This window comes from Populus euphratica, unplaced genomic scaffold (genome assembly GCF_000495115.2).
Source record: "Populus euphratica unplaced genomic scaffold, PopEup_1.0 scaffold2.1, whole genome shotgun sequence".
Taxonomy (NCBI): Eukaryota; Viridiplantae; Streptophyta; class Magnoliopsida; order Malpighiales; family Salicaceae; genus Populus; species Populus euphratica.
In genome coordinates this window covers 2,438,786-2,466,072 of record NW_011499846.1, presented here as the reverse complement: position 1 = coordinate 2,466,072, position 27,287 = coordinate 2,438,786, and the positions used below count along the sequence as shown (strand labels likewise).

The 27,287-nt window shown below is 34.0% G+C and overlaps 1 protein-coding gene across 4 annotated transcripts; it reads right to left on the bottom strand.

Annotated features, from left to right (window-relative positions):
* Nucleotides 1-868: 868 nt before the first annotated feature.
* EDD1 (glycine-tRNA ligase) lies at nucleotides 869-18,053 on the bottom strand. 4 transcript variants are annotated; one of them, XM_011034010.1, is made up of 36 exons: nucleotides 17,700-18,052; nucleotides 17,552-17,602; nucleotides 17,392-17,459; nucleotides 17,023-17,104; nucleotides 16,842-16,905; nucleotides 15,979-16,034; nucleotides 15,786-15,863; nucleotides 15,529-15,603; nucleotides 15,374-15,444; nucleotides 14,955-15,071; nucleotides 14,765-14,866; nucleotides 14,312-14,438; nucleotides 14,045-14,128; nucleotides 13,747-13,833; nucleotides 12,242-12,343; nucleotides 11,808-11,871; nucleotides 10,661-10,716; nucleotides 10,172-10,243; nucleotides 9,946-10,028; nucleotides 9,470-9,518; nucleotides 8,895-8,957; nucleotides 8,659-8,748; nucleotides 8,473-8,559; nucleotides 7,598-7,669; nucleotides 7,461-7,519; nucleotides 7,071-7,164; nucleotides 6,360-6,578; nucleotides 6,057-6,151; nucleotides 5,344-5,434; nucleotides 5,161-5,265; nucleotides 4,382-4,420; nucleotides 3,688-3,777; nucleotides 2,655-2,756; nucleotides 1,726-1,807; nucleotides 1,470-1,555; nucleotides 869-1,190 (listed from the first exon to the last, which is right to left on the bottom strand). In XM_011034010.1, the coding sequence occupies exons 1-36, from the start codon at nucleotides 17,973-17,975 to the stop codon at nucleotides 1,092-1,094; spliced, it is 3,237 nt and encodes a 1,078-aa protein (XP_011032312.1). In that variant the 5' UTR covers nucleotides 17,976-18,052; the 3' UTR covers nucleotides 869-1,091. The 4 variants fall into 4 exon arrangements, 3 of the variants coding, with proteins under 3 accessions (XP_011032312.1, XP_011032330.1, XP_011032322.1); XR_843380.1 differs by lacking the exons at nucleotides 869-1,190; nucleotides 1,470-1,555; nucleotides 1,726-1,807; nucleotides 2,655-2,756; nucleotides 3,688-3,777 and adding an exon at nucleotides 4,520-4,998 and having other exon boundaries at nucleotides 4,401-4,420; nucleotides 17,700-18,053; XM_011034028.1 differs by lacking the exons at nucleotides 16,842-16,905; nucleotides 17,023-17,104; nucleotides 17,392-17,459; nucleotides 17,552-17,602; nucleotides 17,700-18,052 and having other exon boundaries at nucleotides 15,963-16,034.
* Between the last annotated feature and the right edge of the window lie 9,234 nt (nucleotides 18,054-27,287).

Below are 27,287 nucleotides of genomic sequence, written 5' to 3'. Positions count from 1 at the left end.
TTAAACTTTCAACATTGAAGTAATTAGGAGATTAACTTTCCAAGTTTTTTTTAAAAATTATCCATTTGAATTTCACAAATTAATATGAATTGATTTATATAAATTTCTATTTCAATATTAAATTAAAATATCATTTTAATATGCAGTTGACTATCCATTCATAATTAGATTTTTGTTTAGAAGACACAAAAGCAAAAGCAAAGTATAATTTTATTTTTATTTTTTAGTTTTTTTTTTTAAATATTGCTGCAGACCCGCGGCGGCAATGGGCTAGTGCAAAATTAAACAATCTGTTCAGGTAAGTGAAAAAACGATATTAAAGCACAAGCAAACGGCGGGCTGTCGTTTAATCTAGAATTGAACTGGCCATCTGTAGATTTCTAGGGCTCATGGATATTAAGAGGTTATTATTCGATTGACTGACAAGACCTAATTATTCGAATGGGTTGTTTCACTTGCTTAACTAGAAATTTTCTTAGATTTATTAAATTCTACTGTCAATAATGGAACTCGTCACATTTCTCTGGTTAGAACAGCGAGCCTAGCACTGCATTTTCAATTTTTCAGGTCCCATGCTACACAAGCTCTTTTGAGCTCTAGCAATTCTTACCGAAGCTTAAATTTAAATGCACGAGGTATGATCCTGACAGAACAATTTGCAAAACATCAAACTTGATACTCAACTAAATCTAGTTTCAATCCCAAACTAATTGGGATCAAATGCAGAGACTTCAAAAAGGGTTCATTTTGGAAATTGTGAAGTTGAATCGCTGACGATTTAAACTTCTTCCGACTCGAACGCCCTTTACATATAGATGCATTCAGTGGCACCAGGTATCATGTTCATATGCCTAACATCATGAGCATATAAATCAACCAGGATGAATAATTATTTCTCATATATTATTATATTAAAATAATTTAAACCATTGCCACCAGCAAAAACGTATCACAATTTTTACATGCCTCGAAATAATGAGGTTTTATGCACACGCCGATCCCAAAAACATTATCTACTCCAAAGCATCTTTTCTTCTCGTCTCACCTTTTCCTTTTCTCCTAATGATCACATAATGAATTTTTGGCAAATTCTAAAATCCTGGTAAAACTGAAAGATCTGCTATGCCTCTAGGCAGGTCTGCAATTTTATTTAGCAGAGCAAGCCTGTTCTTCCTGATTCTTTCATCCTCCTGCGTGCAGACAAAAGTCATGTTACACAATATTGGGCTCCATTAATAGCAATTATAAGAGAGAGAGAGAGAGAGAGAGAGAGAGAGTTGTTATAAAAAGTAATTTGCAAAGCAATTAAAGCATGGATAATCTGCACATTTCATGGGTAGACTAACACTATGGCTTAAGGTCAGGCAGGACGAGAGCATGGAGATTAATGATAAAAATCTCAAATGTAATTTCCAACAACGAATATAGACATTAATGATAAAAATAATTGAGTCCTGTAGAAAACATACCACCATGACAAAAACATTATTGAAGAAATCCTCAAGCGGCTGTAGTAGCTCTGAGGATATCTCAACAAACTCATCAATCTCAATGCCTGTAAGATGGATGTGTTTATCTCAAGGTCAGTTTAATAAATGCCATAGTTCACTAATGCAAATCAATGCAAATTGCAAAATATTTCAAACCCAAAAGGAAGCATGTCCCATGGGAAAAAGCGATCCCAATTCCATGAGAATGATCATTTTATGAAGAAAGATCATGTACCAGGATAAATTTTGCTTTTAGCGGACATGAAAGTGCTCCATAAAGCTCTCTCTTCATCTGTTTCAAACGCAGCCTCATCCACCTAATAAACAATTTCATACCATTAAAAGGAGATTTTCTAGCATAGACTGGTGCTCAATAAAATATATAGAACATAGAAATACAAAAAACTATGTTTTGAAGTAGCACCATCTTAGAGACAACCACAGAAACATGAGAAGATACTAATGGTTAAATACAGTGGTACGTGGAATGCTATCTGATCTTCAAAGATGGAAGAAGCCCAGATGGAAGAAGCCCGGAGATATGTGAAGATACTAACACTGATAGAGGAGTCCGTGTCAAAGGAGGTAATGCTTTATTGTCAAATATCTTGGGAGATGACTTTAAGGAGGACAGGGGGCACCTCGTAGGGGTTTTGAAGGCTCAAAATGGGAGAAGATCAAAGGATGCAGATGATTGACAAAATTTAGCTCCCCGAGATGCCATTATTGAGGTATAATGTGATCTAGATGTGCATATTTTAGTATTATCACAGAAGGGACCATGGCTTTAAATAAGAGGGCATTGCATAAGTTTTGTTTGAATATGCAAGTGGTGGTTTTGCTAGCTTGGTGATGTGGTAGTTGGTGGTGCCTTATCTTGGGTGGTGTTGGATGGTGATGGGTGCCTGGATTCTCCATCCTCAATCCACATGTCGGTGATTCCTTGTGTAGTGCATTCTATCAGTGGAGCCAGAGGTAGGTGAATTGCAGGAAGAGGTAACTCCCTTGCTAATATTTGACAGGATTAGTGTGCACTGTTATTTGATTTTGTTACCCTTTTTAGTCTCACTTGCTTATAAAAGGATGTGGTGTTGTCTAACTTCATCTTCTACCTTCAATTAATTTAATTAATAACACACCGTTCTTTCATCTGAGAAATAGTACCTTCATATCAGTGTCCACATCCTTGCCACGGACAATTCTTGTTGGACGAGAATATGCTTCAACTACCTTAGGGAAAAGATTTTCTCTTGACAAAGCCTCCATCTGAAACAAATTTTAAGTCACATTCAAAATTGATAAAGCATTCAAGAAAATTAGAAGGATGATAAATAAGACCATCCTTTTAGTTTCTTCGTTTCATGCTCATTAAGTTAGGAAATGAGTCTGAGTCATGTTCACCAAGAAGTGCTTTCTTAGTAACTTCTGCCCTCTAAAAAAAAAAAAAAAACACGCATACAGAAGTACATGATGAATTCTAGCCCAACAAACTCTTCAGATCCAAGATTTTTGGGATAACAGATGCAAGTCGAACCATTTCAAATTTGAGAACGTTGTAAAATACCATCATTTACCTATTCATTGCTCCCTTTGCACTAAATCAAGAGTCCATTTTTTAGCATACATAATTGTTTCAGGCAAAGCTTTCTAACATAATCCACATTTTATGCTTGAAATCCAGTATTACCACAACTTCAATGTCATTTATGTGGCAAGAGCAGACAAATTCTAAGGTGTTAGTTGACTTTCTTACTAGGACAGATATTTAGAGGCAAAATAAAACCTCGAACTAGAGCATTTTTTGGGGCCAGGGAATATTTTATAAGAAAAAACAAATCAACTACTATAGTTTACAAAATCTTACATATATGTTTCACATCATACATAGGATGTGGAGCAGCCTTAGCAGCAAGGAAACAAGAAGTTAATTCATAAGAGATCATAGGCGTTTTGCAAGCCACAAAGCACCTTCATATTATCTATTCCTTCTCTTTTGGCAATAGAATTGATTATGGCTCTAGTAGTGTTTGGTGGTATAAGCTTGAGGTCCTAACACTTTAAAAACACAATGCCCTAATTTTGCCTTCAGAATGCATCAAGTTATGCTGATTTTGTAGAGATAGCAATGATCCATAAATAAAAACCTTAAAAGTAGTAAGAAAAAACACTCAAAAAAATATCAAGCAAAACCACTTACTTTATATGCTGTCTTTGCTGCCAGACAAGGGGAACTTGCACGTTCTGCAAGAACAGAACGAACAATTTCTGGCCTTATTCCCTTGTCAACCTGTAACCATAATGAGCAGGAATAAATTCTCATATCAATCCTTGGAATACCAAACTCTTACAAGATATTGTTATGCTGGGAATTTAAAGTCTAGACCAAGATTGGCAAGATGTAATCATTGTGCTCGAGGCAAGTTTGCCCACCAATTTTAGCAACAGGTAGAAGGTTGAGGTTAAAAAGACATTAGTATGCTCTCTTCAATTGTACAATCCTAAAACACTAATACAAGGCAGTCAATAGTTCCATCTTCACTTTGACTTCTTTTCCTTCTGCAGTTTGACTTTATTTTCCTGCTTATCTTCTCATTGGTTGAATTAACATGCATTCCCATGTTCTCGGGCAGCTGATAAATAAAAAGGAATACAACCTCACCCTCATTTCACTGATCAGCCTCATGTCTTCATATCAGTTAAAAAGAAAAAAGAAAAGCACCAAAAAAAGCTCTTAAGCTACACATAAATCATCCTAAAGTTTTGTAACAGGCAGAGAAGAACTTACATGTCCTAACATCTTTCTTATAATTTGTGGAATCAGTTATTTTGATATTTTAGGGTTATCTAGCTGATTAATCACGTTAACTTGGTGGTGTCAAATGCATACATACCAGGAATTGCTCCAATCTTCGAGTAACAAATTGATGTACCTACAAAAAATATTCAAAACCCCAAGTTGTCATGCCTGTACCGACTCTAAACAAATAACAAGCACTGCTGAAGCCACCTAAAAATATAGGGTAACATACCAATCAGATGGTTAATTGGATGAACTCGGGTAATAAGACAAAAGTGAATGGTTTCACGTGAATAACAAGACACACGGATTATGGATTGCTATAACTTCTGCAAGGTGATGGCCCAGAGGGCAGATCATGTTATGTATGTTGGAGACAAGCTATAGTAGAAAGTCTAAGGTCAAATCCTTGTATAAGTTTATGAAGTGGCTTGAGAGGCACATTGCAAGGAAAATGGCACAAGCTAAAGTTCCTACCAGAGTTTCTTTATTGTTTGGTCATATTCTGACATGAGAATTAGTTCAAGGAAGACTTCCTCATAGATCAGTAGAAAGAGAGATTTGCTTGTCTCTCTCATTGTTTGGAGTATACTGATGTCAATGAGAAGGGAAATAAAAGATCTTTCCTGCTAAAGATGATCTTGAGAGCTGGTGCAGGGAATGGAGGTTGGCTAGTGACCTGAAAATCTGGAATTTTTTAGAAGTGCTGTCCTGCACATTTGTGATGAATTTTCAGGTTCATTGCAATAATTCAATGATGCATTTGAGTTTTTTCCTTTTAAAAAAACTGTGTCCCTTACTGTAGATGACATTTTCAGGGAGATGAACATGGAGGGGGGGCATTCTTGCAAGAATTTCAGAACTTGTTCTTACATCATTAATCATTGAGACATCTGCTTTAATGGGTTGCACGTCAGCAGCAAGTCTTAAAGCACGAACCAAATCCAAATTTTTATCATTATCCACCAATATTTGAACCTAACACAAACAAATGCAGCACTGAGTTAATTAAACTAACTTACCTTAAAGCCCTACAAAATAATCATATTAACTTACCAGACCATAAGAGATTCTTCGCAAGCCAAATGGGTCATTAGTGGAACTAGGTTGACAACCAGCAGCAAATAAGCCAACAAGGCTGTCCAATCTGCAAAATAACTCACATCAATAGCATGCAAACCAAGCATTGTAATTCATGATAGCGAGTGTGTCAAGACTAACAATGTCTTCATACAAACACAAATCCATGTGTATAAATATGTACATTCATTCATGTTCTTGCCTTGCACAAGGTGTTGGGCATTAGGGACAATAACACCTCAGTTCTTAGCTATTGGAAATAATCATACAAGTAGCACTTTCTGAAGAAGCTATTCAAATGTTACCATGACATGGATAGGAATGAGCTTTTCATCAATTCAGTGTTGTTTCTTCATTGAATCTTAGTAAGGTAGGATTTGCTTGGAAATTATTCAGCGTTGTCCTCGAGTAAGCTTTGCTTAGAAATTTACTAGTTACCTAGTGTATATTTTCCTTTGGAGAAGTTAAGTGAGTGCAGCATCTCTTCCTGTTTGTTCGCTAACCAATTACCATTCTGGGGGAGAAAAAGCATCATGGAACCACTGTTCATTGATGATAATTTTTCTACTTTCCAGAATCTATAAGCACAAACATTATGCAACACATGAGAGCCTTATATCACAACAAGTTACTTTCAACCAAAAGAGATAAAGGTTGAAGTTGAAGTTGACTTATGACTTTAAATTCACCTGTCAGCAATTGCCAAAACTATCCCTGCATCAGTTTTTGGAACCATATCTCCAGAAAATCGAGGAAGTGTAATTTCTAGCAAGGCCTCAGCAATCTGCAACAATCAAAACACAATATAAAGAAAGAAGCATACTGAAGCTTCACAAAAGAAGACAGCAGAAATTAGAATTCAGCACAGCACATTGAGGTAGGAGTTTTTTCAACATGGATCTGGATCAAAAAAAGAAATTACTTCATAGCAACTCCATGAAGTGGCAAAGAAAAAAGGGATTTGTACATCAATTTAAAGTGAATTCAATGACCTGTGCTGAATAGCCTTCCCTAAGAGCATAATGGCGTGCCATTATTCCTGAAAGGGCAGTGAATTCTGTCACAACAGCAGAAGCAAGATCTGACATAGCAAGCGACGCCGCATCCTGGACAACCTGAATCACATCTTCGTTAACTCCCAACTCCACAGTTAGTTTGGTGATCACGTTTTCAACTCGCATCATCTTGTCAAGCATTGTTCCTAACTTTTCCTGCATTTGAACTTACACTGTTAGTATTGGGGTGGTTTGAAATGTTTTATGTTTGGAGTAATTGGCTATAGTCCTAATGTTATCAATGCAACTGTAACTCAGTGCTCCTTTTTCAAAACCTTTAACTTAGTCCCTTGAACTTTGTTGACTGTTACCCATTAATAGTTCTGTTAGTTTTTATATCCTTATGGTCAAGCTACAGGTCTCAAAACCTTATGCTACACCTACATCCATTAATGGCTTTAATATAAAGAGATTAAAACTAACAAATAGTGTTAATCAGATACAGAGGCCTATTATAATTTACTCTTCTATTTGCCATTAGGTCTTTGATCCTGTAAGAAACTGTTTTGTTATTTGTTTATAATATTAAAACACACCTTTTCGGATTGATGTTAGCAACCTGAGCTTCAGAATTTTTAGTAGTTCCTGATCCCTAACCACCATCAATAACTTCTTCCCTTTGGATAATTGCAATAGAAAATAACTTACATGAAAAAGAATCCCATTTAGTTGATTTCGGAACTCGGAGAACTTCTTGCGCGTATCCATCTCATAGAAAAATTTTGCATCTTCATAGCGAGCTCTACGAGTAAGAAATGTGTGGTTCATGTTTCAAGAATAATAAGAGAAAAAAGTAAACAGGATAAGAAATACTTAAGAATATTTTTGCTGGCGGTAATTACAGACAAGAAAGTCAAAATAACTGGTTATTTGAAATCATATATAACTTCACATATTGATTAAATGCTAAAAACATTTAAGCAGCATAAAAAAAAATATTTAGCCAAGGCAATTTAGGGGACTGTTAAAAATCCATTAGGATGCTCCTCTTCCTCTTGTGAGGACAAACGACTAGAACTACTATAGAACAATCCCTACCTAAGCACAGCTTCATTCCCTTTCTTTACCACGGTTTCATTGATTGCTCCATTTGCCACCTTAAAAAAAACTGTGTCATCTGATGAATCTGAAGCATCAAGTTAAAAAAGGATGTGTAACTGGTAAGCATTTCTTACAGCAATAAAAAATGGGAGCAGCCTTCCACTATCATCAGTTATGGCAAAATACTTCTGGTGTTTTCGCATGACCTGCATAAATGGTATGCTGTAGTCACTAAACTAGTGAAAAATAAATGAGTTTGGAGCATCTGTGCATCACTTATGCCATACGTCTACTGGGTTAATACTTCATTTTATATTGGTGAACAGACCAACTGAATATAGAAGATTAAAAATCCAGCATCAGCAACAGTCAATATATTGAATAAAACAACATACATGATACATCTCTTCCAAAATTCAAAACCCCCTTTGCCCATATTTCAGGTGAAAACTTGCATTTGGTGGAACCTTGATGATCCGTCCAAGAAGAAACAACCAAGCTATTGCACTTGGCCACTGTGGCCAAACTTTATCTGACTGATACAGGTAGGAATGCTATTACAAAGCTAGTTTCCATGACAGCAGGCCTGCTTTATTTTTCATCACTGGTTTGGGATAAAAGCACTATCAAATCATTGACATCAGACCTTAATTTGTATTCAGCATGATGAATCATAACCCCCAAGTTATGTCTCCAACACCTTAATTCATCATAAATTTAGCTACAACACAACCAGTCAAAAGACTTAAAATAGTTTACTTGGCAACCATTCAAATGCAAAAGTTAGAATCAATATTGCATGACATGTAGGAGAACCAATTTGAAGCTTCTAAATGATCAATTACTAGTTGGCGGGCATTATGTGCTTTCAATGCTCTTCAATTTTCAGCTTTTCAATACATGTCATGAATGCAGCAAACAAACATCAAATTTCATTTGTCAAAGGCAATTAAATAAAAAGACATTGTCAGGTGCCCATTTTAAACAAGCCCCAAAAAAAAAACCTTACCATTGTTAAAAGATCTTCTGGAAGCTCCAAGAAGGACTCTTTAAACTTCCCAAGCACAGGAACTGGTGCCTCAACGAGATTGACAACCTAAAACATCATACAGAGGGATAGTTTATGCTCACAGTCATCCTTGAACTTTTTCTTAATAGAATATCCTTAGCATATTTGGAGAGAGCGAGAGAGTACCTCATTAAGTAAGCTTTCCTGAATAAGGATGCGTCCTTTGACACTTTTTGCTAATTCATTAGATTGCTCCAAGATGCTCCGTTTTCGACCCTGTAGATGAAAGTATCTGTTTAGTGCAGTTTGAAGCATATATAGTTTAAACCCACTTCTCACACAAAAGAAGAAAAGTTGTTTAGTAAAAAGACTGTTTCAAAATAAAGCGAAGTAGATTTTATGGAAAAATTATTCTGTGATACCTCAATTTCAATATTAATTCCAGCATTTTGCATTACACCTTCATAAGATTCTGCACTTTCAACCTGTGAAGTTTAGCAGGATTAATAAAAGCACACACCAGTATACAAAAGGTAATGAATGAATGAATGATGTACATGCAAGACAGCTGACAAAAGCAACACTAAAAATCTTCCAAAAATAATCAAGTTCCAAAACTGAAAGCCAATTAGCCCAGAACAGGGATTCCCGCATACAATGGTAACACCAAAGAACACTGCTGCCTTTTTTTGTTCGTGCAATGACTGGCAAGTTCATTAGTGCCTACAGATGAGCTCGACACCAATGACATAGAGCAAAAGAAAGTTGAAAAACCTCCCCAATGTGCCTCCGAATGCCAGGAAAAACTGCTTTGGTGATGTGATGAACTATTGTTATGTTACATATCATAGCACCCCTTAATACCATTACTGTACTTCTACAACATAGTCACAGTGCTTAATGAGCTATACCGATAAAAAAAAATCACAACTTAGTATCTGTTCACAAGGCAGAGGAAGTTCATTGAAATTAAAAAACATGTCAGTTCTACACATACCTGAACAGTAGCTGAGGGGGTATTACGAAGGCCATAAGATAGGTTCCCACTGCACCAACAAACATAAAAACTTTAAGAAACAGTACACTGCATATAAAATAGCAGGATAGAATTCTAAACAAAACAAAAGGGCAGAGAATTGGCAAATGTGAGACTTCAACGAACAACAAAGCTAACAAGGTATTGTACCCACAAAGTTCCCATGTAAAATTTAATTAAAAAAAAAGCTGGCCCTTGGAAGGAGTGATCATTGAATACTCCCAATGTAGCGCTCAAATCATGTGAGGGTCAAAGGTAGTTACCATAATGGGGCCCACATGAATATCAAATGCACCAGGAGTACCCAATTTCTCTTCTGAATAGAGTCAATAGCCAACAACTCTGCTTTTTGCATATATTATTCCAACCAAGGGCAAAGCCAATACAATTTGACAAGCCAAGGGGGGATGGGCATGAACATATGTAATTGTAAATACCTCGAAACTCCAGCAAATGCAAATGGAACAACCACATCTCCATGCAAGGCCATAATCCAACGAATTGGTCTGCTGAACATGACCTAGATCCAACATAGCATGAAAACAAGTAATGGTTATAAATCAAAGGATAAACCTGTTCCAGATACTCCGGCCTTATTTCGACTAGGCCATTCCCTAATGAAAGAGACAAGTGTAGTGAATAGAAAAGTGACCATTCACATACCTGAGAGTTCCAGCGCATTGACTTTGGGAATGATATTTTACTGATGGTACTGGGCAAATCTTCAGATAAAATCTGATATGCAATACAACATAAAACTGGTCTATATATTTAAAAGAAAAGATCATCTCTAATGAGCTACAACAGGTTCTAAGAAAGAAGCATTGTAATAACATAGAATAGCTATTCATGTATCTAGTACTATTGCAGCCTAACCCTCAAACATCATCTGTTCTCTTTTTTCTTTGAGTTTTTCTGTACACTGCCACAATTTGAATACTCCATCCATTATGGATTGCATCAGCATTTATTGTCTATGGGTCAAGTCAGGAAAGAAGATAACAAACAAAAATAACCTCATACAGAATTAAAAGGATATCAAATCCTCTAAACTTGCCAGCATCCCATTCTCTACTTAAGAAGATCACGACTCAAAAAGGCAGACACTAAAATCATCAGAACAACTAGCAAAAGAGATATCAAAATTACAACCTCCAAAGCAAATCGTGCAGTCTCCCTTACATGGGCATGTACATACTCTGTTTTGCCTGCACTTGAAAAGAAAAACAACAAGTAACATTATCAATAGTAGATAGTACCAGAAACAACAACAATAATTAATAAGAAAAATAAATCAAGTTCAACGCATAAACTAAATTCAGAAGGCTGCTGACTGAGCAGGCCTATTCTGAGAGAAGTGTGTGATTAAATAGACCATGATTAAAGGGGGACTAAGGTGATACCAAGGACAGCATTTGAAAAACATCTGGAAGCCAATCCACTGACTAGATCAGACTTGAGAGTCTCACTTAAACAAGGATGAAATAAGCCTACCAACTCTAAGCCACAGGTTGCTTTCAAACCTTGGAGACCTGAATTGGATAGGATTAGCCTTGATACAAGCCTAAGAATTTCATTGTACAAAGCAAACTTACAAGTGACACCTATCCTACCCATCCTAGTAGATACAGGTTTTGGACTACCTACCCGAAATTATTCAAATTTAATGAATTCTGAATATTTGTTGAGAAATGCTCTTACTGGCAAAGGGAATGTATTCAGATTTTGAAAGATTGATTTTACTCACAAATTGGAATTATTGGAGATGAAACCTGGGTATATCTTAATGTATGAGATTGGACCAGATAGGACTAGCACCAAACAAGGTCAGGTTATCTCCATAAGGTTTTCATTTCCAGCTCAAGCAACAAAAGATATAATTTAACATTGGATTTCCAGTGGCTGCATTCTGCATGTATCTATGTGGATGGAAAAGAACATCAAGGTAGTTAAGGTGCAAAAAGACCAGCTAGAACTTACTAAGAGGATACTGGGAATGATTCAGTGATTGGTATCCAACATTTTTAAATCTTCAAGGCAACCAAGTGAGATTAGGAGATTGAGAAGGTTGGCTATCAAAAAAATAATTATAAAATAAAAGAAGAGAACATGATTGAACTGTTTCCAATATAACATGGTACAAACAACTCCTAAAAGTTCAAAGAAATTAAGCAAAATGGAAGTTTAAAGACTTTAGAATATCAATAGATAGCACCATTACATGAAGAAGACAAAGCAAATCTGCAGAAAATAAACAGAGCAAACCCTGGTATTCATCCATGCATCCAAACTGACTCACCATCAACCTTTCTAAACAATGAGTCCAATGATATGTTGTATCTACGACAAAAACCCTCAGCAGCCTGACATGAAACAGCAAACTAAATATGATACCACGTCATACTGAATACATGACTAAGTGAGGAAGAAATTATTTTCATGTATTTTTCCTTTATGGTTTTGAAAGATGTTGGAAATAGATTAATTATGTCTATGACTTTGCCAGATCATAGTAAGGAAATACACAACCATGGTCAAGAATTAAAAAAATAGTAATTAAAAAATATAGTAAAAAAGGATAAAGGATAAAGGACAAATACTCCAACACTAGCATATTCTATATTCACCATGTAATAAATTTTCCAATACAAACCAAAGAGGACAGAGCATGAGGATAAAGGATAAGTTTGAGCTTAAAATTATGAAGGGGAAAAATTATAGATCAAGCAAAACCTTTGTAGGATTTCCTTCTTGATCAAAGGCCTTTGAAACAGGAGGTCCTCGAACCTCAAGCTCAATCTCAGCTTGCTTAGTGGAAAGACTCTCAACACAAACCTGTGGTTACAAGAAAATTCTTAGGGGCATAAATATTAACATTTTGACAATATCAAAACAAATCCTCAGTGCTTTAAGTAAAATGATAAGTCAACATTTTGGCATAAGATTACGAAACTGAAAACACTATACTTCACAAATAATTGTGTGTGTGGATATGACACTCTTATCGGAAAAGATGAAAACTTATAATGTGGTACATTAGTCTGTGTGATAAAATAGAAATGAAGATAATGGGTGTTATATGAGAAATGATAGGCTTCATAATAAACATAGTAATGAAGAAACAGTCAGTTTATGATTGAGAAACAAGTATATGGACCCTAACAAAAATAGTAAGAGAGTATGTAAAAGTCCTTGGCAACTGTTCTTAATGCTAGCAGCATATTGTTACCAACTTGATTAATATCAAGTATTTATCTCTCATCGTCCTCTATTTCTACACGGTATAGGTTGCATGCCAGGTGATAAGAGTATGGCTGTGCATGAACAGCATACCTACTTTTATTCAAGCTCATTGACAAGCTATTAGAATTAGACTGGTGTGAACTAAACATGGATCTAGGTGGTTCAGGAATTGAAGGCATTGATGACAAGTGTGATGCAACATATTTACATTCCACTTAAGAAAGCTAATTCAAACGTAAAGCTAGCGAGGGATGGAAGAATTGGTAATTGTTGGTTTTTTTCCACAAATACCTTGCATGAAAAATATGAGAAAGTAACAAACGTTCACATATTACAAAATAGAAATGTGAATGGTTGTTAAGAAAGATACATGCATATACCAGATCAGAAAACAGAACTACAGGGTCATAAAAGTTGCAACTGTAAGATGTACAAATTATAAACAAAAATTAATTAAAAGATATGCTCCTTATTAATGAAGGATTTCCCTGTATGCAAATAATTTATTGTCTCGATCCAATACCACTTTATGGAGGTAGAGCATTGCGCACAAGTAGCATGGATAAAATTATAAACATCTTTGAGATTGCCGTAGGCATAAGAATCAACTTTAATTTACACTTCTATAACACCAAAAATAACAAACAAAGGCAGCAAGAAAATGTACGCAGACAAAAACAGCCATCACCAGCATTACCATATAGGGTGGAAGAGTAAAGACATGCTTCTAAATAAAAAGAGCAATTCTAGAGATATTGAGAGTTTTTACTAATTCTCTTGCTAGAATGGCATATATCATTTTTGTGTTGATGATATTTTCTAAATCAAAGGGAAACATGATTTTATCATTGAGATTAATATGGTGTTTTGTCCTTCACTCACAGGCTACTACATAATTTAGTGAGAAGCTAGTGAAAAACTCTTATTATCTGTACCATTGTTTAAACAAAGATAGCAAAAAAGATGTCAGGCAAGGTAAATATTAATAGCTATACCACTAGTCGGCGAGGAGTACCAAAAGCTTCAACTTTGCCATGACTCAATCGTTGTTTCTCTAGCAATTGCAACACTAAATCTTTGAGCTGAAAAGATCAGCAAGGACAGTCAGTGAACAGCTATTAGACTAAAACATAACTACAGAATATAGAAGAGACGTGTAGGAAATAGACATTGCAGAAGTTAAAATAGCGAACAAAATTTTTCAGCAATTCCAAGGGAAAAAATAGAAGAGTTCTGGTCGGAAAAAGATAGCTACAAATGACAAGATCTAAAGCTGAAATGAAATGAAATTACTTGCTGCCCTGCATGAACTACATCTTGAGGAGGCATCTCTTCAGTACCAATTTCAAGAACAAAAAACCTTTGCTCATCATGCACCTGTTGTAAGAAGTTAGATAAAAAAAATTCAAGTATCAAGTGTTACTGTCAACAATGATTGAAAAGGACATATATGAGTTCTCTAGACACAGAGATTGTTGCATATAAAAAATTTAAGTAGTAGGGGGAAAAGCTGTCATGTTAAAGAATGAACAAAATTCAACTGACTTATAGCAGACCAACCTTTTTGACAGCTGCCTCCAAAAGCTCTTTAGCAGATACAAGTTGAGCAGGTTCAGAAACAGCACCCAGAGGATGTCCAAGGGATTCCCTGGTCTTTAACCAGATTTGAGCACATTGACGAGCTAAGCTGTTAAACCAAAAAGAAATAAGCAGACAAAAGATGGGAAGAATTGATTTAAAATAGTTTCATAGCAAGCAAAATGTTCTCTTCAAGCGTGTATCTGCATTTTTCAGATACGTTCAAAAGAGACAACTGAAGTTCCCTGATTTAACTGGAAAGGTAAGCCTTTTCAGTTTAGTGTTGTGTGAACAATCAATTGTTCTAGATATTCAGGTAGCTATTTGACACGAGTGAGAGAAGGCAAGCCTCTTCAGTTTATTGTTACATGAACAATCAATTGTTCTAGATAATTCAAGGAGTTATTTAGCATGAGTGAGAAAAGGCACACTCACCTACGCATTCGACCAAAATATCGAGCACGCTCTGTTACCCCAACAAAACCTCTAGAATCTAAGATGTTGAAAGCATGAGAGGTCTTCAGTAGCTGATCATACCTAGCATGTTCAGCAAACATTAACTTTAAGAAACCACAGAGTAACCCAGACAATGTAAATAAAATAGAAAAAAAGTTCTTATACATACGCAGGGATTGGAAGACCAGAGGCAAGCAAGGAACGAGCTTCTTCCTCAAAAAAATCAAAGTGCTTTTGAAGATGATGAACACTGGCATGTTCTAAATAATACGCACTCATTTCCTTCCTGAAACAGAACTTCAATATTTTGGTAATTTGCAAATGATTTGAAACTTGAAAGAGAAAAGCGCAAGCTACATGATGTTGAAATAATGGAAGTGAAATTTTGACAACAAAAATAGCAATACTGAAAAGTTATTACAAGAGCGAGCATAATGTTCCTACAAAAATAGGTACAAGAGAGATGAAAAAAAGGAACAGAGAGCAGTTACTGATCAATGTACACTAATTCTGGTCACAAATTATATGCATAGCATCCACTTCAAGTTGATATGAGAAAAAAAAAAAAGGGATAATAATCTCATTTACTCATTTTCCAAGAACAACTCCCCATATGTAATGCCATCAGCATATCGAATTTTCTTAAAATGGTCAACTCCCTGCCAATTAGGAGTGAAATAACTTAAGCCAAAGTTCTAAAGCAAACAAAAGCAGAAAAGGAAAAGGGAAGGAAGGACATTAACCTGAAGCAACATGAGGATGCGCTCAAGGCCGTAAGTGATTTCAACAGATATGGGTGACAGTTGAAGACTTCCAGCCTAGAGAAATAGGAAATCAAAGAGAATCCCAAGCACACACATAAATTAAAAACTCAATGAAAGTTCAACTCCAACCTTCCAGGAAAATCCACGAGCACCAATAAATAAATAAAAGCCTAGAAGCCATAATTATGAAATGGAAAACATCATAAATTTAGTCATTGCAATTATCAGAGATGAACCTGCTGAAAGTAGGTGAATTGAGTGATCTCCATCCCATCCATCCAGATTTCCCAGCCCAAACCCCAAGCGCCAAGTACCTACAAGCATTTTTAGATCCTGGTAATGTATAATTTTTCAGCAATGAATTATATACCCAAAAGTTCTATGCAATTTTGTTAAATGCAAGAGTTGCTGACATGCAAATCAAATTACCGGGCTCTCCCAATTGTCCTCCACGAATCGTATATCATGTGCATTAACATCAACACCTGCCAAGCATAAAGGAAGGAAAAGATCAGGCCTCTATCACAAAATTAAACAGGAAAAATTGTCTGAAAGTGAATGCAGCGAATCAACACATTAAATTGGAGCAAGATGGGTTCTTAAACAACCCACTTTGCTGATGATTTAGAGAACAACAATAGTAACTGCAAACCAAACAGGACATAATTTAAAAAAAAAAATAAATGACCTAAGTATAAAAATGAAGAACTATAATTATATTTCAACAAGCATATGCAGCGCAACACAACTATATTCTAGTCCGAGTAAGATATTTGCTGCATGGAACTAAAGCACCCTGGTCCCTGCTATTTAACAATTTCCACCATACACCAGTCACCAGATACACACTAATTAAAAGAAGGAAAGAAGGAACAAAAATGTGTGGAAATTTCTCTTGTTCTCATGATCAGGACATGTGGGAAGACCATCTAGATAGGCTCCTACCTTTCAAACCATAGAAATTTACATGAGTGCGTGCATGTACACGCACATACTGCCCGTATAGAAACAGAAAAATTACTAGTGATTAGTCTCATTTAACAATGCAATCTTTCTGACTTGAAGGCTTTTTCTTCCTTTCTCCTCTTCTTTTTACTTTTATCTTTTTGTTTGAATTATTGGGGGGAAAGAAACAAAAAAGTTTGCCAAATTTTCAAATGAATTACAAAAAGAATAGAAATAAATCGCAGCTAAGTCATGAACTTCTAGAAATAATGCACTTCTAGAAATAACATAAACTTTCGCAAAAGACTAACAAATTTGAAATGGTACATGAAAAAGGAGAAAATCACCTAACGCAGAGAGACTTCGAATAAATAGGTCTTGTGAATTTCCAGGATCAGGTTTTAGTATAACCTGAATTGAACATGAAAGCCAATAGTAGAAGATATCAATCATATAAACATAATTCCAAAATAAAGTTCCATCAGTATTTTAACATTGCAAGATTTGATATGTAAAATTCAACTTAACCTGAAACTGTGTGTGACGCTGTAGTCTGTTTGGGTTTTCCCCGTAACGACTATCATCTGGGCGAATACTAGGCTCCACGTACCTTTCATTAAAAACTCCAAGTTAGCAATTACTGTAAATAGTAAACCTCCAAAACCCATCTTGACAGTATACCAGTATATCAAATTAACTAATCACGACATGATTCAAACATCAGCTAAAAACCATGCAGGCAGTCAGAATTTCACAATGTGAACCAAAATCCTGGCAACCATTCACTCTTTTGGTTCGGAATCACTGACATACTGTCATCTACTCCGAAAATAAGGTTCTTGAGGATAAAAACACTAAATGGCAGTAACAAAATCGCATTGAAAATCATATACTTACGCCACATTCCATGGTTCAGGACCAAGAACTCTTAAGAATGTGAGAGGATTCATAGTCCCGGCTCCAACCTGGCAATACGCAGCCAAAAACCTCGATAAAATGAGGAAGTGACATGAATTTGAAGAAAAAATGACAAAACTAAAAGTGTAATTCAATCTACCTCTGTATTGCTACACTGCATCACTGCACATCCAACTGAAGCCCAATATTCCTATTCGAGAAAACAAAATTACATAAATCTCCATTTTCAAATGAAATTAAAATTTTAAAACAGAAAAGAAAAGGGCAGTGGAGACTGGAAATTTGACCTGGAGTCGCTGAATTGCTTGCTGGAAAGTAGGGACAGAGGTTTTTTGAGGCTCATTGTAAGGGTTTGTTGAGGAATGCTGTTGAATAGAACAATTGGTACTAAAGGCAGAGGTGGTGGTTTTAGTGAAGTGGCGGAGGCGGAGGCGGTGGCGATTGAGAAAAAAGCGGTTAACGTTTGGCCTTCCGACAACGGTGGCGGGGGAGCTGAAGAGGAAGAGGCGGGTGGATTGGGGTTTTAAAACGGATATGACTAGCGGGAGCGCGAAGGTTGACATGGCTTGGCTCGCACTCTCTCTTACGCCCAGAATCTCTGATTTGAGGCTTTAAAGAGGCTTAGCCACTTTTCGCTATCTGCGATGGTTCTCCTATGAAAACGTTAAACTTCAATTTAGCTCCTAGTTTTTATTTATTCATTCCAATTGAATCCCAAACTTGTAAAGTTTATCTATCCGGTCCCAATTGTTTGAGATACTATTCAATCAAGCCCTTCTAATGATCATTCTGTGAAAATTTACCAGCGGATCGTTAAATGGCAGACTCCTTTGCAAAGGTATTTAAAGTACAATGTCGATGAGCAAAAGGTCAGCAAACTAAGAGTGGAGGGATTAGCTATGCTCTAGCGGGTTGAGATCATTGTAGTTCTTTTATTGATTCTAGAGGAATTCTTTTATCATTCATTGCATGTTATGGATGCGCTGGCAATTAAGATGTTTTTAGAATGGTTATTAAACTTGTTCAAACTTATTCAAGATATGTTATTGATTGGATTTTAATTTGAATAAAAAAATAAATTTATATAATTAAATCTAGTTAGCTTAAAAGTTTAGCCAAATCTAATTAAATTGTTTACATTATGTTTAAACTTGATTAAATAAATATTAGATAAATTTTTAAAAAAACAAAACAATATTATTTTATAAAAAAATAATTAATTCGATAATGCATAGATTGACTTGACGATTTAGATATTTTTCTTAATCAAACCTCAATCAAGATGATGCATAGATTGACTTGATGATTTGGATATTTGTCTTAATCAAACCTCAATTAAGTTGATTATATATGATTTTGAGCTGAACTGAAATTCTGGATTGGTTAAATATATTACTGTCAAGTCTAGTTACTTGGAATTGGTAGGTGAGATTTAAAGGAACATGCCTTGTGAGGCCATTGTTTTTTCATTTTTTTTTAAATATTTTTGATATAAATATATGATTTAAAATCATAAAAAAATCATTTTAAATAAAAAAAATTAAAATAAATAAAATAATTTACACTACATTTCCATGCTTGAAAGAGCTGTCATGGTGCTTGCATTATAATTTTGCAACCAGATTTTAATTAAGGTTAATGTGGGAATCATAAGAAAAAATTAAAATCAAATTACTCAGGGAAAAAAATATTTTGAAAAATTATATTGAATTGCATATATAAATAGCATTTTTTTATTCTTGGACATCAAGATTAAATTTCTCTCAAACAATATATTTGTCATTGTGTTATAAGGTGCTTTAAAGTGTTTTTCATTTGTAAAATACATTAAAATATTTTTTTATTTTATTTTCAACATCATTGCATTGAAATAAAAAGAAACACTAAAAAATATCAATTTAATATTTTTTAAAATAAAAGCACTATTGAAAAAAACACCTAAAAACAAAACACAACCTTAATCTTAATCAAGTACGTAGCCCCCTGTAACTTTATGCTTTTGGAGACTTTTAAAAATTTGTGTTTATCTTGAAAAAATATTAAATTAATTTTAAAAATATTTTTCAATAATTATAATGTAACTATATTAAATATAAAATAATAATTATTTTAATATATTTTTAAATATAAAATATTTTAAAAAAACACGGTGCGAGACAAATAACCAAAGAAGTACACGTAAATTCTACATTCCTAGTTGGAAATTGAATCCACAAAGGTCCTTTCTATCCAAGAGAGGAATCTACAATTCATGTTATAATAATAATAATAAAAAAAAATTACCCAGCCAGCTGCCACCACTATATATCATCGAAAATCTTCACAAAACACTAATAAATATAGCATGAACAGTGCGAAAAAACAATAATTACTTGCTTTTATTTTCCCTATACGCAAAAATACTATAAGATTCATGAACAGTAATTATATTTTTTTCTTTTACTAAATAGATTATATTTACTTTTTAAACAAAACACAAACACAATCACGTAAATAAACACTGTTTTCATAAAACACCCACAAATATAGTACGAGACTGAAGAACAAAAAAACAGTACTTTCAAACTTTCAGTGCACGCGGACACTCATAGCTTATTCATCACTAGTACAATATTTAGTGAACATCAGGGAATTGATGATCATTAGCTGGGGGGAGCTGCTCATTTGTTCCCCTGTGTATAGTAAAAATAACTATCAGTATACATTCTACACAACAAAAAATAAAAATTAAGAGATTGTTTGATACCGTTTAAGTTCTTGTCTGTTGTTTTAATTTTCAGGCTTTTGAAAACACAGATAAAAATGTGATGCTCTTAATTTTTTGTTAAACAAAAAACAAAACCAACAATTGAGGGGCAAGTGACCCTCGAGGGGCAAGTGAAAATCATCTCGCTTTACTTTTTATTGAAAATCATCTCGTTTTAAAAACTTGACAATTCAATTATTTTTTTTTAATATATTTTTTAAAAGAAAACTAAAACTAAAACATAGCAAGGAGGGATTCAGTAATTATTTTTTCATGAAAAATAGAAATGGGATGCGGGTAATTATAAAGAAAATGGAGACATGCACGTGCCTGCGCTTGAGGGGCTAGTCACCCGTGCATCGGCGAGCTACCCGACGCCATTGCTGTTCCAGGGGGTATAAGTGCTGTTCAGTTGATCAAGACTAACGAACTGATGACCATCAGAGGTTAAAGCAGGCTGCTCAACATTGTTCTCCTGCGTGTAGTAAAGATAAATAAAATGTTAGTATACATTCTAAACAACAAAAAATAAAAATTAAGAGATTGTTTGATACCGTTTAAGTTCTTGTCTGTTGTTTTAATTTTCAGGCTTTTGAAAACACAGATAAAAATGTGATGCTCTTAATTTTTTGTTAAACAAAAAACAAAACCAACAATTGAGGGGCAAGTGACCCTCGAGGGGCAAGTGAAAATCATCTCGCTTTACTTTTTATTGAAAATCATCTCGTTTTAAAAACTTGACAATTCAATTATTTTTTTTTAATATATTTTTTAAAAGAAAACTAAAACTAAAACATAGCAAGGAGGGATTCAGTAATTATTTTTTCATGAAAAATAGAAATGGGATGCGGGTAATTATAAAGAAAATGGAGACATGCACGTGCCTGCGCTTGAGGGGCAAGTCACCCGTGCATCGGCGAGCTACCCGACGCCATTGCTGTTCCAGCCTTCAGGGGGATTAGTGCCGTTCAGTTGACCAGGACTAACGAACCGATGACCATCAGAGGTTAAAGCAGGCTGCTCAACATTGTTCCCCTGTGTGTGGTAAAGATAAATAAAATGTTAGTATACATTCTAAACAACAAAAAATAAAAATTAACAGATTGTTTGATATCATTTAAGTTTCTATCTTTAGTTTTAATTTCCCGGCTCTTGGAAACATATATGAATAAAAAATTGTTATTCTTATCTCTTTGTTGGAAAAAAGCAAAACCAACAATTGTTATTACAATATTTGAAAATCGCGTCGTTTAAAAAATTTGGCAATTCAAATGTTTGCTTTTTTATATTTTTTAAAACAAAAAAAAATGATCATTTATTATTTCTTCATGAAAAATAGAAAGAGGACGCATTATAAAGAAAAATGGAGACATACATGTGCCCATCCTTGAGGGATCCCCGAAAGCTCTTCAATGGCCGGGTGTCCTGACCCCATTACTATTCCTGACTGAGAAGCTGGTGGGTAATGAACAAGTAGCCCTGCCTCTCCAGTGTTAAATTGAGTCGGGAGCTGTAACTATAAAAATTTTGTTTAAGATAATTTTATAATATATATATATATATAAATATATAAAAAAAAGAGAAACGAAAAATGAGTTAATGTTCTGTTAAAAGTATTTTTTTTTTAGATTAATGTGGGTGTCCGGGCCAGCTTGCGCGCACCACGACTAATCCCACGGGCCCTGAAGTTAACGACCGCGTAAGCCTCCAGTGGCCATCATATGAGCAACCAAGGACTCGAACCTGAGACCACAGAGGGAGCAAACCCCTTGATCCCAAACTCTTACCACTTGGCCACCACTTAGATGATTTTGTTAAAAATGTTTTGACATTATTGGTAGAGGATCAAAATTTGTGCAGCAATATATTCATGCTCTTGACATCGAAAATAAATTAAGAATGCTGGCTCTCTTGTTTATTTTTATAGGAATTTTGTGCATATTGATCTTACATTCTTACAAATTTGTTTATTAATGCACAAGGCTTTTATAAATCTTTGTTTTAGTCCGAATAAGCTTTGAAAAATTTATTGTAGTCCCTGTATTTGAATCACAAATAGTCTTTGTTTGTAATCTTTAATCATATTTTTTAGAAAAATAGAATTTAGTCATTTAATTTATTGTTTCTGCAATCAAGCCTCTTTGTGAGTACTTTTTAATCATATAGTAGTTTATTCTTATGCGATGCTTTTTGAAAAACTACAGAAGTGGTTGGTTTCAGGTGTATGCATGCATGGATGTTAATGAAATCACAAGTAACTACTAGGGTGTGCGAAATGATATCTTTGTATGTAGAAAGAGAAACCGCAGCCTTACATGTTGTTCAAGCATGTTGATCATACTATATTGTCTTTCCACCGTCTGCATCTGCATCAAACTAGTTTCTCTAATTTGCTCCATGCACCCTTTCAATAGGTCCAGTTTTCCATTCGCATTGACAAGTTTTGTCTCCAACTCAGCACAATCTGCTTTCAACTTTTCAATCTGTTTCAGCATGTCCTCTGTCTTTTGCTGCACGTAGATGTATATAGAAAGAGAAAAGAACAAATTAACTATCTGCGGAGTTTAAAAGGAGGAAAAAAATATAGAGGGACCATATTGTCCATTCACTTCTACCTTCTTTTGAGCACGATATTTCCTGTCAGCTTCCCGTTTCTTTTCTTTTTTATTTTTATCAGCAGATAGTTGAACACGTTGATCGTTCTGATCAGTAGCTGATGGTTGGGCAGCTTGATCGTTCTGATTACCTATGTTCATATGGTTAAATTAAATCCAGGAGAACAAAGCTCGACCTAATTACAGTACTGGGGTTCAAGTATCTATATACTGACAAGAAAAAGAAAAATAAAACCTCGCCACATATGCTTCATTTCATGTTTAATTTGAAGATCCAACTGAACTTAGCAAATCAAGTATCAAAACAACATATATCTATAATAGATCACTCCCATGAATTATTGCTGTTCATTTTTCTCCTTACTTTCGACTATATATATCTGTTTTTTTAATAAAAAAAACCTTAAAACAAATCTCCTTCTAGTTGCACTCGAATCTAATTGATTTTAATAGGTTAACTTTCCAAAGTGTTTAAACGGTGATTAAATGACCATCTATTTTAAAAAAAAACGAAAAAGATTTAAAATTTCTTACAAACCAAACAACATCAAGATCAGCGCAAAATCACAGTGAAAATATGTGAGAAATTATGAACATATTTAACTTGGAGATCTACTCAACTAAACACTTATTTTTATCAGAGATATGTACAAGGACTGTACAGTACCTCCGACAAGTTCTGGTTGGTCTGCCATTGAATTGTCTGGTATCTGCAGGAAACAAAACAATTGGATCAAGGACAAGTATTGAAAACTCCCAACTAAAGGCACAACAATAATTAGAGAGAGAGAGAGAGAGAGAGAGAGTTTAAGACCTGATGAAATTGGGTATGAGACGAAGAGTGAATGAGAGAGAGATCAGAGAGAGAGATAGCATATTTATTTTTGAAGAAAGCAAGCCATCCCCGCGAAACCGAGCGAGGATGCCCGAAAAACAACTAACAGGGGATGATATGAAGTTTAGACCATGGCATTGACTGTAGTTAGATTTGAGCCGATTGTTTGCTTTTGGAGGTTTTTTTTTTTTAATTGTTGTATAAGATTTTTTTTTTTAAAAAAAGTTCTATTTAAAATGGTATTGGAATATTGTTTTAATTTATTTTTAATATCAATATATTTTTCTATTTAAAATGGTATTGAAATATTGTTTTAATTGTTGTATAAGATATTGTTTTAATAGTCTCAATCAATTCTCTGAAAACTTTTAAGAAAGAATCAACATATAATATTTTATTGTTTGACAAGATAAAAATTTAATTCACCATGAAATAGCTCCTCTCGGTAAAACAAGGTAGAAAAACTCATTAGCGAGTGGTAACTTGGATGTGATTAGCTTTTTTTCATTTTTAAAAGGGATTTTTTTTCTTCTAAGAAAGAAGAGAAAGCAAAACCAAAGTAATTACTTACATACGGTTTAATTAATGGAGGCTATTAGTTTGACTGTAGGAAAACTAGTTCGACCATGTCGACTATTTATTCATACTTTATCACACACACACACACATGATATATATATATATATATATATATATATAAATAAATAAAAATAATTGGTTAGTTTGAATGTATCTTAATTAATTTTATAAACTCTAAAATTAATAATCATATCAATTTATAATAATTTTAAAATTTATACAACTCAAATAAATAACATTTAAAAGACAAACCCCAAACTAGAATAATTAAATTATACCTCTCAAGTTTACCGCAGTCTCTTTTCTTTAGAGGCCAGTTTGCCTTCCTTGACTGCACCTCACCAAAAATATAAGCTTGTTCGAAGCTCAAATGTTTTGTTGTCGTTTCCTCAAACCTTGGAAGAGATCCTGGCCATTAGGCCCAACAAGCTGTTCAATTGGGCTTGTTTTCTTCTCCGATGAAGCCATGGGCTCAACTCCTAGCCTGTTTGGGCCTTTCCCTTCCTTCTTTGCCCTATTCTCTTCCTCTTCTCTGGTTGGGCTGGGTCTGTCATGTTGGGCTCCCTTTCTTTCTCTTTCTCCTCCTCTCCTTCCTTGGGCCTGGTTCGGCTACTTGATTTTGCCTAGTAGATCATATGACAGTACCTGGCCAGCTGCAAATGCTAGTCTCCTTCTTGCATCTTGTCATCCCAGTTCTGATGTGGTAGATTCGCTCAAACCACGCAGTTTCATCTGTAAAATGCTCGAGTTGATAGATCGCATAAGCTGCTAGCCAGTTGGTAAGTTTTAAACCACGGAATTCCTTTTTCATTGGTAACAATGCCTCCAGCATCTTCTACCCCTCTCTCTCTCTCTTTTTCTCGTCTTCATTCCTGCAAAATATCTTGAATCAGGGAAGAAACAGAAGTAAGAATCAAGAGAAGTTGAGAAACAAACAGCGACAGACTAAAAATATACCATTCATGGCTAAATGTTGATCATTAGGAGCAGGAAAAGAAACAGAATATTCAAGTTTGCAATGATGAATAACATGCTGCTGGACTCAACAATATATAGCTTGTTCGTTTGTGCGAACACATGAACCAGCTTCAAATCAAGGGTTCAAGTCTGTTGATCGCAAAACTGGGAACAGCAGCAAGACTTGTGCTGCTTTGGTGGTATTTGTGGCTCCGAGGAACCATTCGTTCATATCAATATGAATTATTGACCAAGACTTAAAATGTTAACAAAGACTCGAGAATTTTTTTTTAAAATAAATTGACGAAGACTTGCAGAAAATATCACATTGTATATTACGGGTCCACGACGTGAAAGCCCACTACCATGTAGTGGCTGATAAATTTCTCGTTAATAGCAAAGAAGGTTTATTTCGAAACTCAAAATATGCAGTGCGGAGGGAACGTCAACCGATCATTCAAACAGTTGTAGCAAAATATATAAAATTATTAGCAAAAGTTATAATCCCTTTGAAAGACACCGTTAACTCGTGCTCAGTGGCACCGTTAACTAAAATAGTGTAATAACAGTTTTGTTATTTTTATTATAAAAAACCATTCAACCGGTTATTAGGTGCATGCAATATAGTTATATAAAATAATAAACTTTTTTTTCCTTCTCTCACTTTTATCTCTGTTCCTTGAAAATCTTGTTTGGATATGTAAAATTTTGAAATTGTTCTTTGATTTTTCAAGATATTAAATTTAATTTTTATTTTTTTAATTTAAAATTTTTTTTCTTGATTTTTTTATAAAATTTTAATTTAGAATTATTGACCAAGACTTAAAATGTTAACAAAGACTCGAGAATTTTTTTTTAAAATAAATTGACGAAGACTTGCAGAAAATATCACATTGTATATTACGGGTCCACGACGTGAAAGCCCACTACCATGTAGTGGCTGATAAATTTCTCGTTAATAGCAAAGAAGGTTTATTTCGAAACTCAAAATATGCAGTGCGGAGGGAACGTCAACCGATCATTCAAACAGTTGTAGCAAAATATATAAAATTATTAGCAAAAGTTATAATCCCTTTGAAAGACACCGTTAACTCGTGCTCAGTGGCACCGTTAACTAAAATAGTGTAATAACAGTTTTGTTATTTTTATTATAAAAAACCATTCAACCGGTTATTAGGTGCATGCAATATAGTTATATAAAATAATAAACTTTTTTTTCCTTCTCTCACTTTTATCTCTGTTCCTTGAAAATCTTGTTTGGATATGTAAAATTTTAAAATTGTTCTTTGATTTTTCAAGATATTAAATTTAATTTTTATTTTTTTAATTTAAAATTTTTTTTCTTGATTTTTTTATAAAATTTTAATTTATTATTAATTTAATCATTCAATCCCAATTCATGATATATTATTTTTTTAATCATTCTGATCTTTTTATTAAATTAATTTCTCTTTTCAATCTCACTTTTAATAAAAGAATTTTTTTATTTTTTATCTCAATTTTGATTGATTATTTTTTTGTTAAATTTATTTTCCCTTTTCATTCCTACCCTTCAATCAAAAATAAAATTTTAATTTTAATTTTAATGCTTGTGTTGTAGCAAAATATATAAAATTATTAGCAAAAGTTATAATCCCTTTGAAAGACACCGTTAACTCGTGCTCAGTGGCACCGTTAACTAAAATAGTGTAATAACAGTTTTGTTATTTTTATTATAAAAAACCATTCAACCGGTTATTAGGTGCATGCAATATAGTTATATAAAATAATAAACTTTTTTTTCCTTCTCTCACTTTTATCTCTGTTCCTTGAAAATCTTGTTTGGATATGTAAAATTTTAAAATTGTTCTTTGATTTTTCAAGATATTAAATTTAATTTTTATTTTTTTAATTTAAAATTTTTTTTCTTGATTTTTTTATAAAATTTTAATTTATTATTAATTTAATCATTCAATCCCAATTCATGATATATTATTTTTTTAATCATTCTGATCTTTTTATTAAATTAATTTCTCTTTTCAATCTCACTTTTAATAAAAGAATTTTTTTATTTTTTATCTCAATTTTGATTGATTATTTTTTTGTTAAATTTATTTTCCCTTTTCATTCCTACCCTTCAATCAAAAATAAAATTTTAATTTTA

Bases quoted from the DNA above. Each gene is read 5' to 3' on its own strand.
- EDD1 (XM_011034010.1), bottom strand. From the start codon at position 17,975: ATGTCAACCTTCGCGCTCCCGCTAGTCATATCCGTTTTAAAACCCCAA. The intron at 15,072-15,373 runs GTAAATGAGATT...GTTCTGTTTCAG, and splicing joins GAGTTGTTCTTGGAAAATGA to GAAGGAAATGAGTGCGTATT. The intron at 1,808-2,654 runs GTACTATTTCTC...ATTGTTTATTAG, and splicing joins ATGTGGACACTGATATGAAG to GTGGATGAGGCTGCGTTTGA.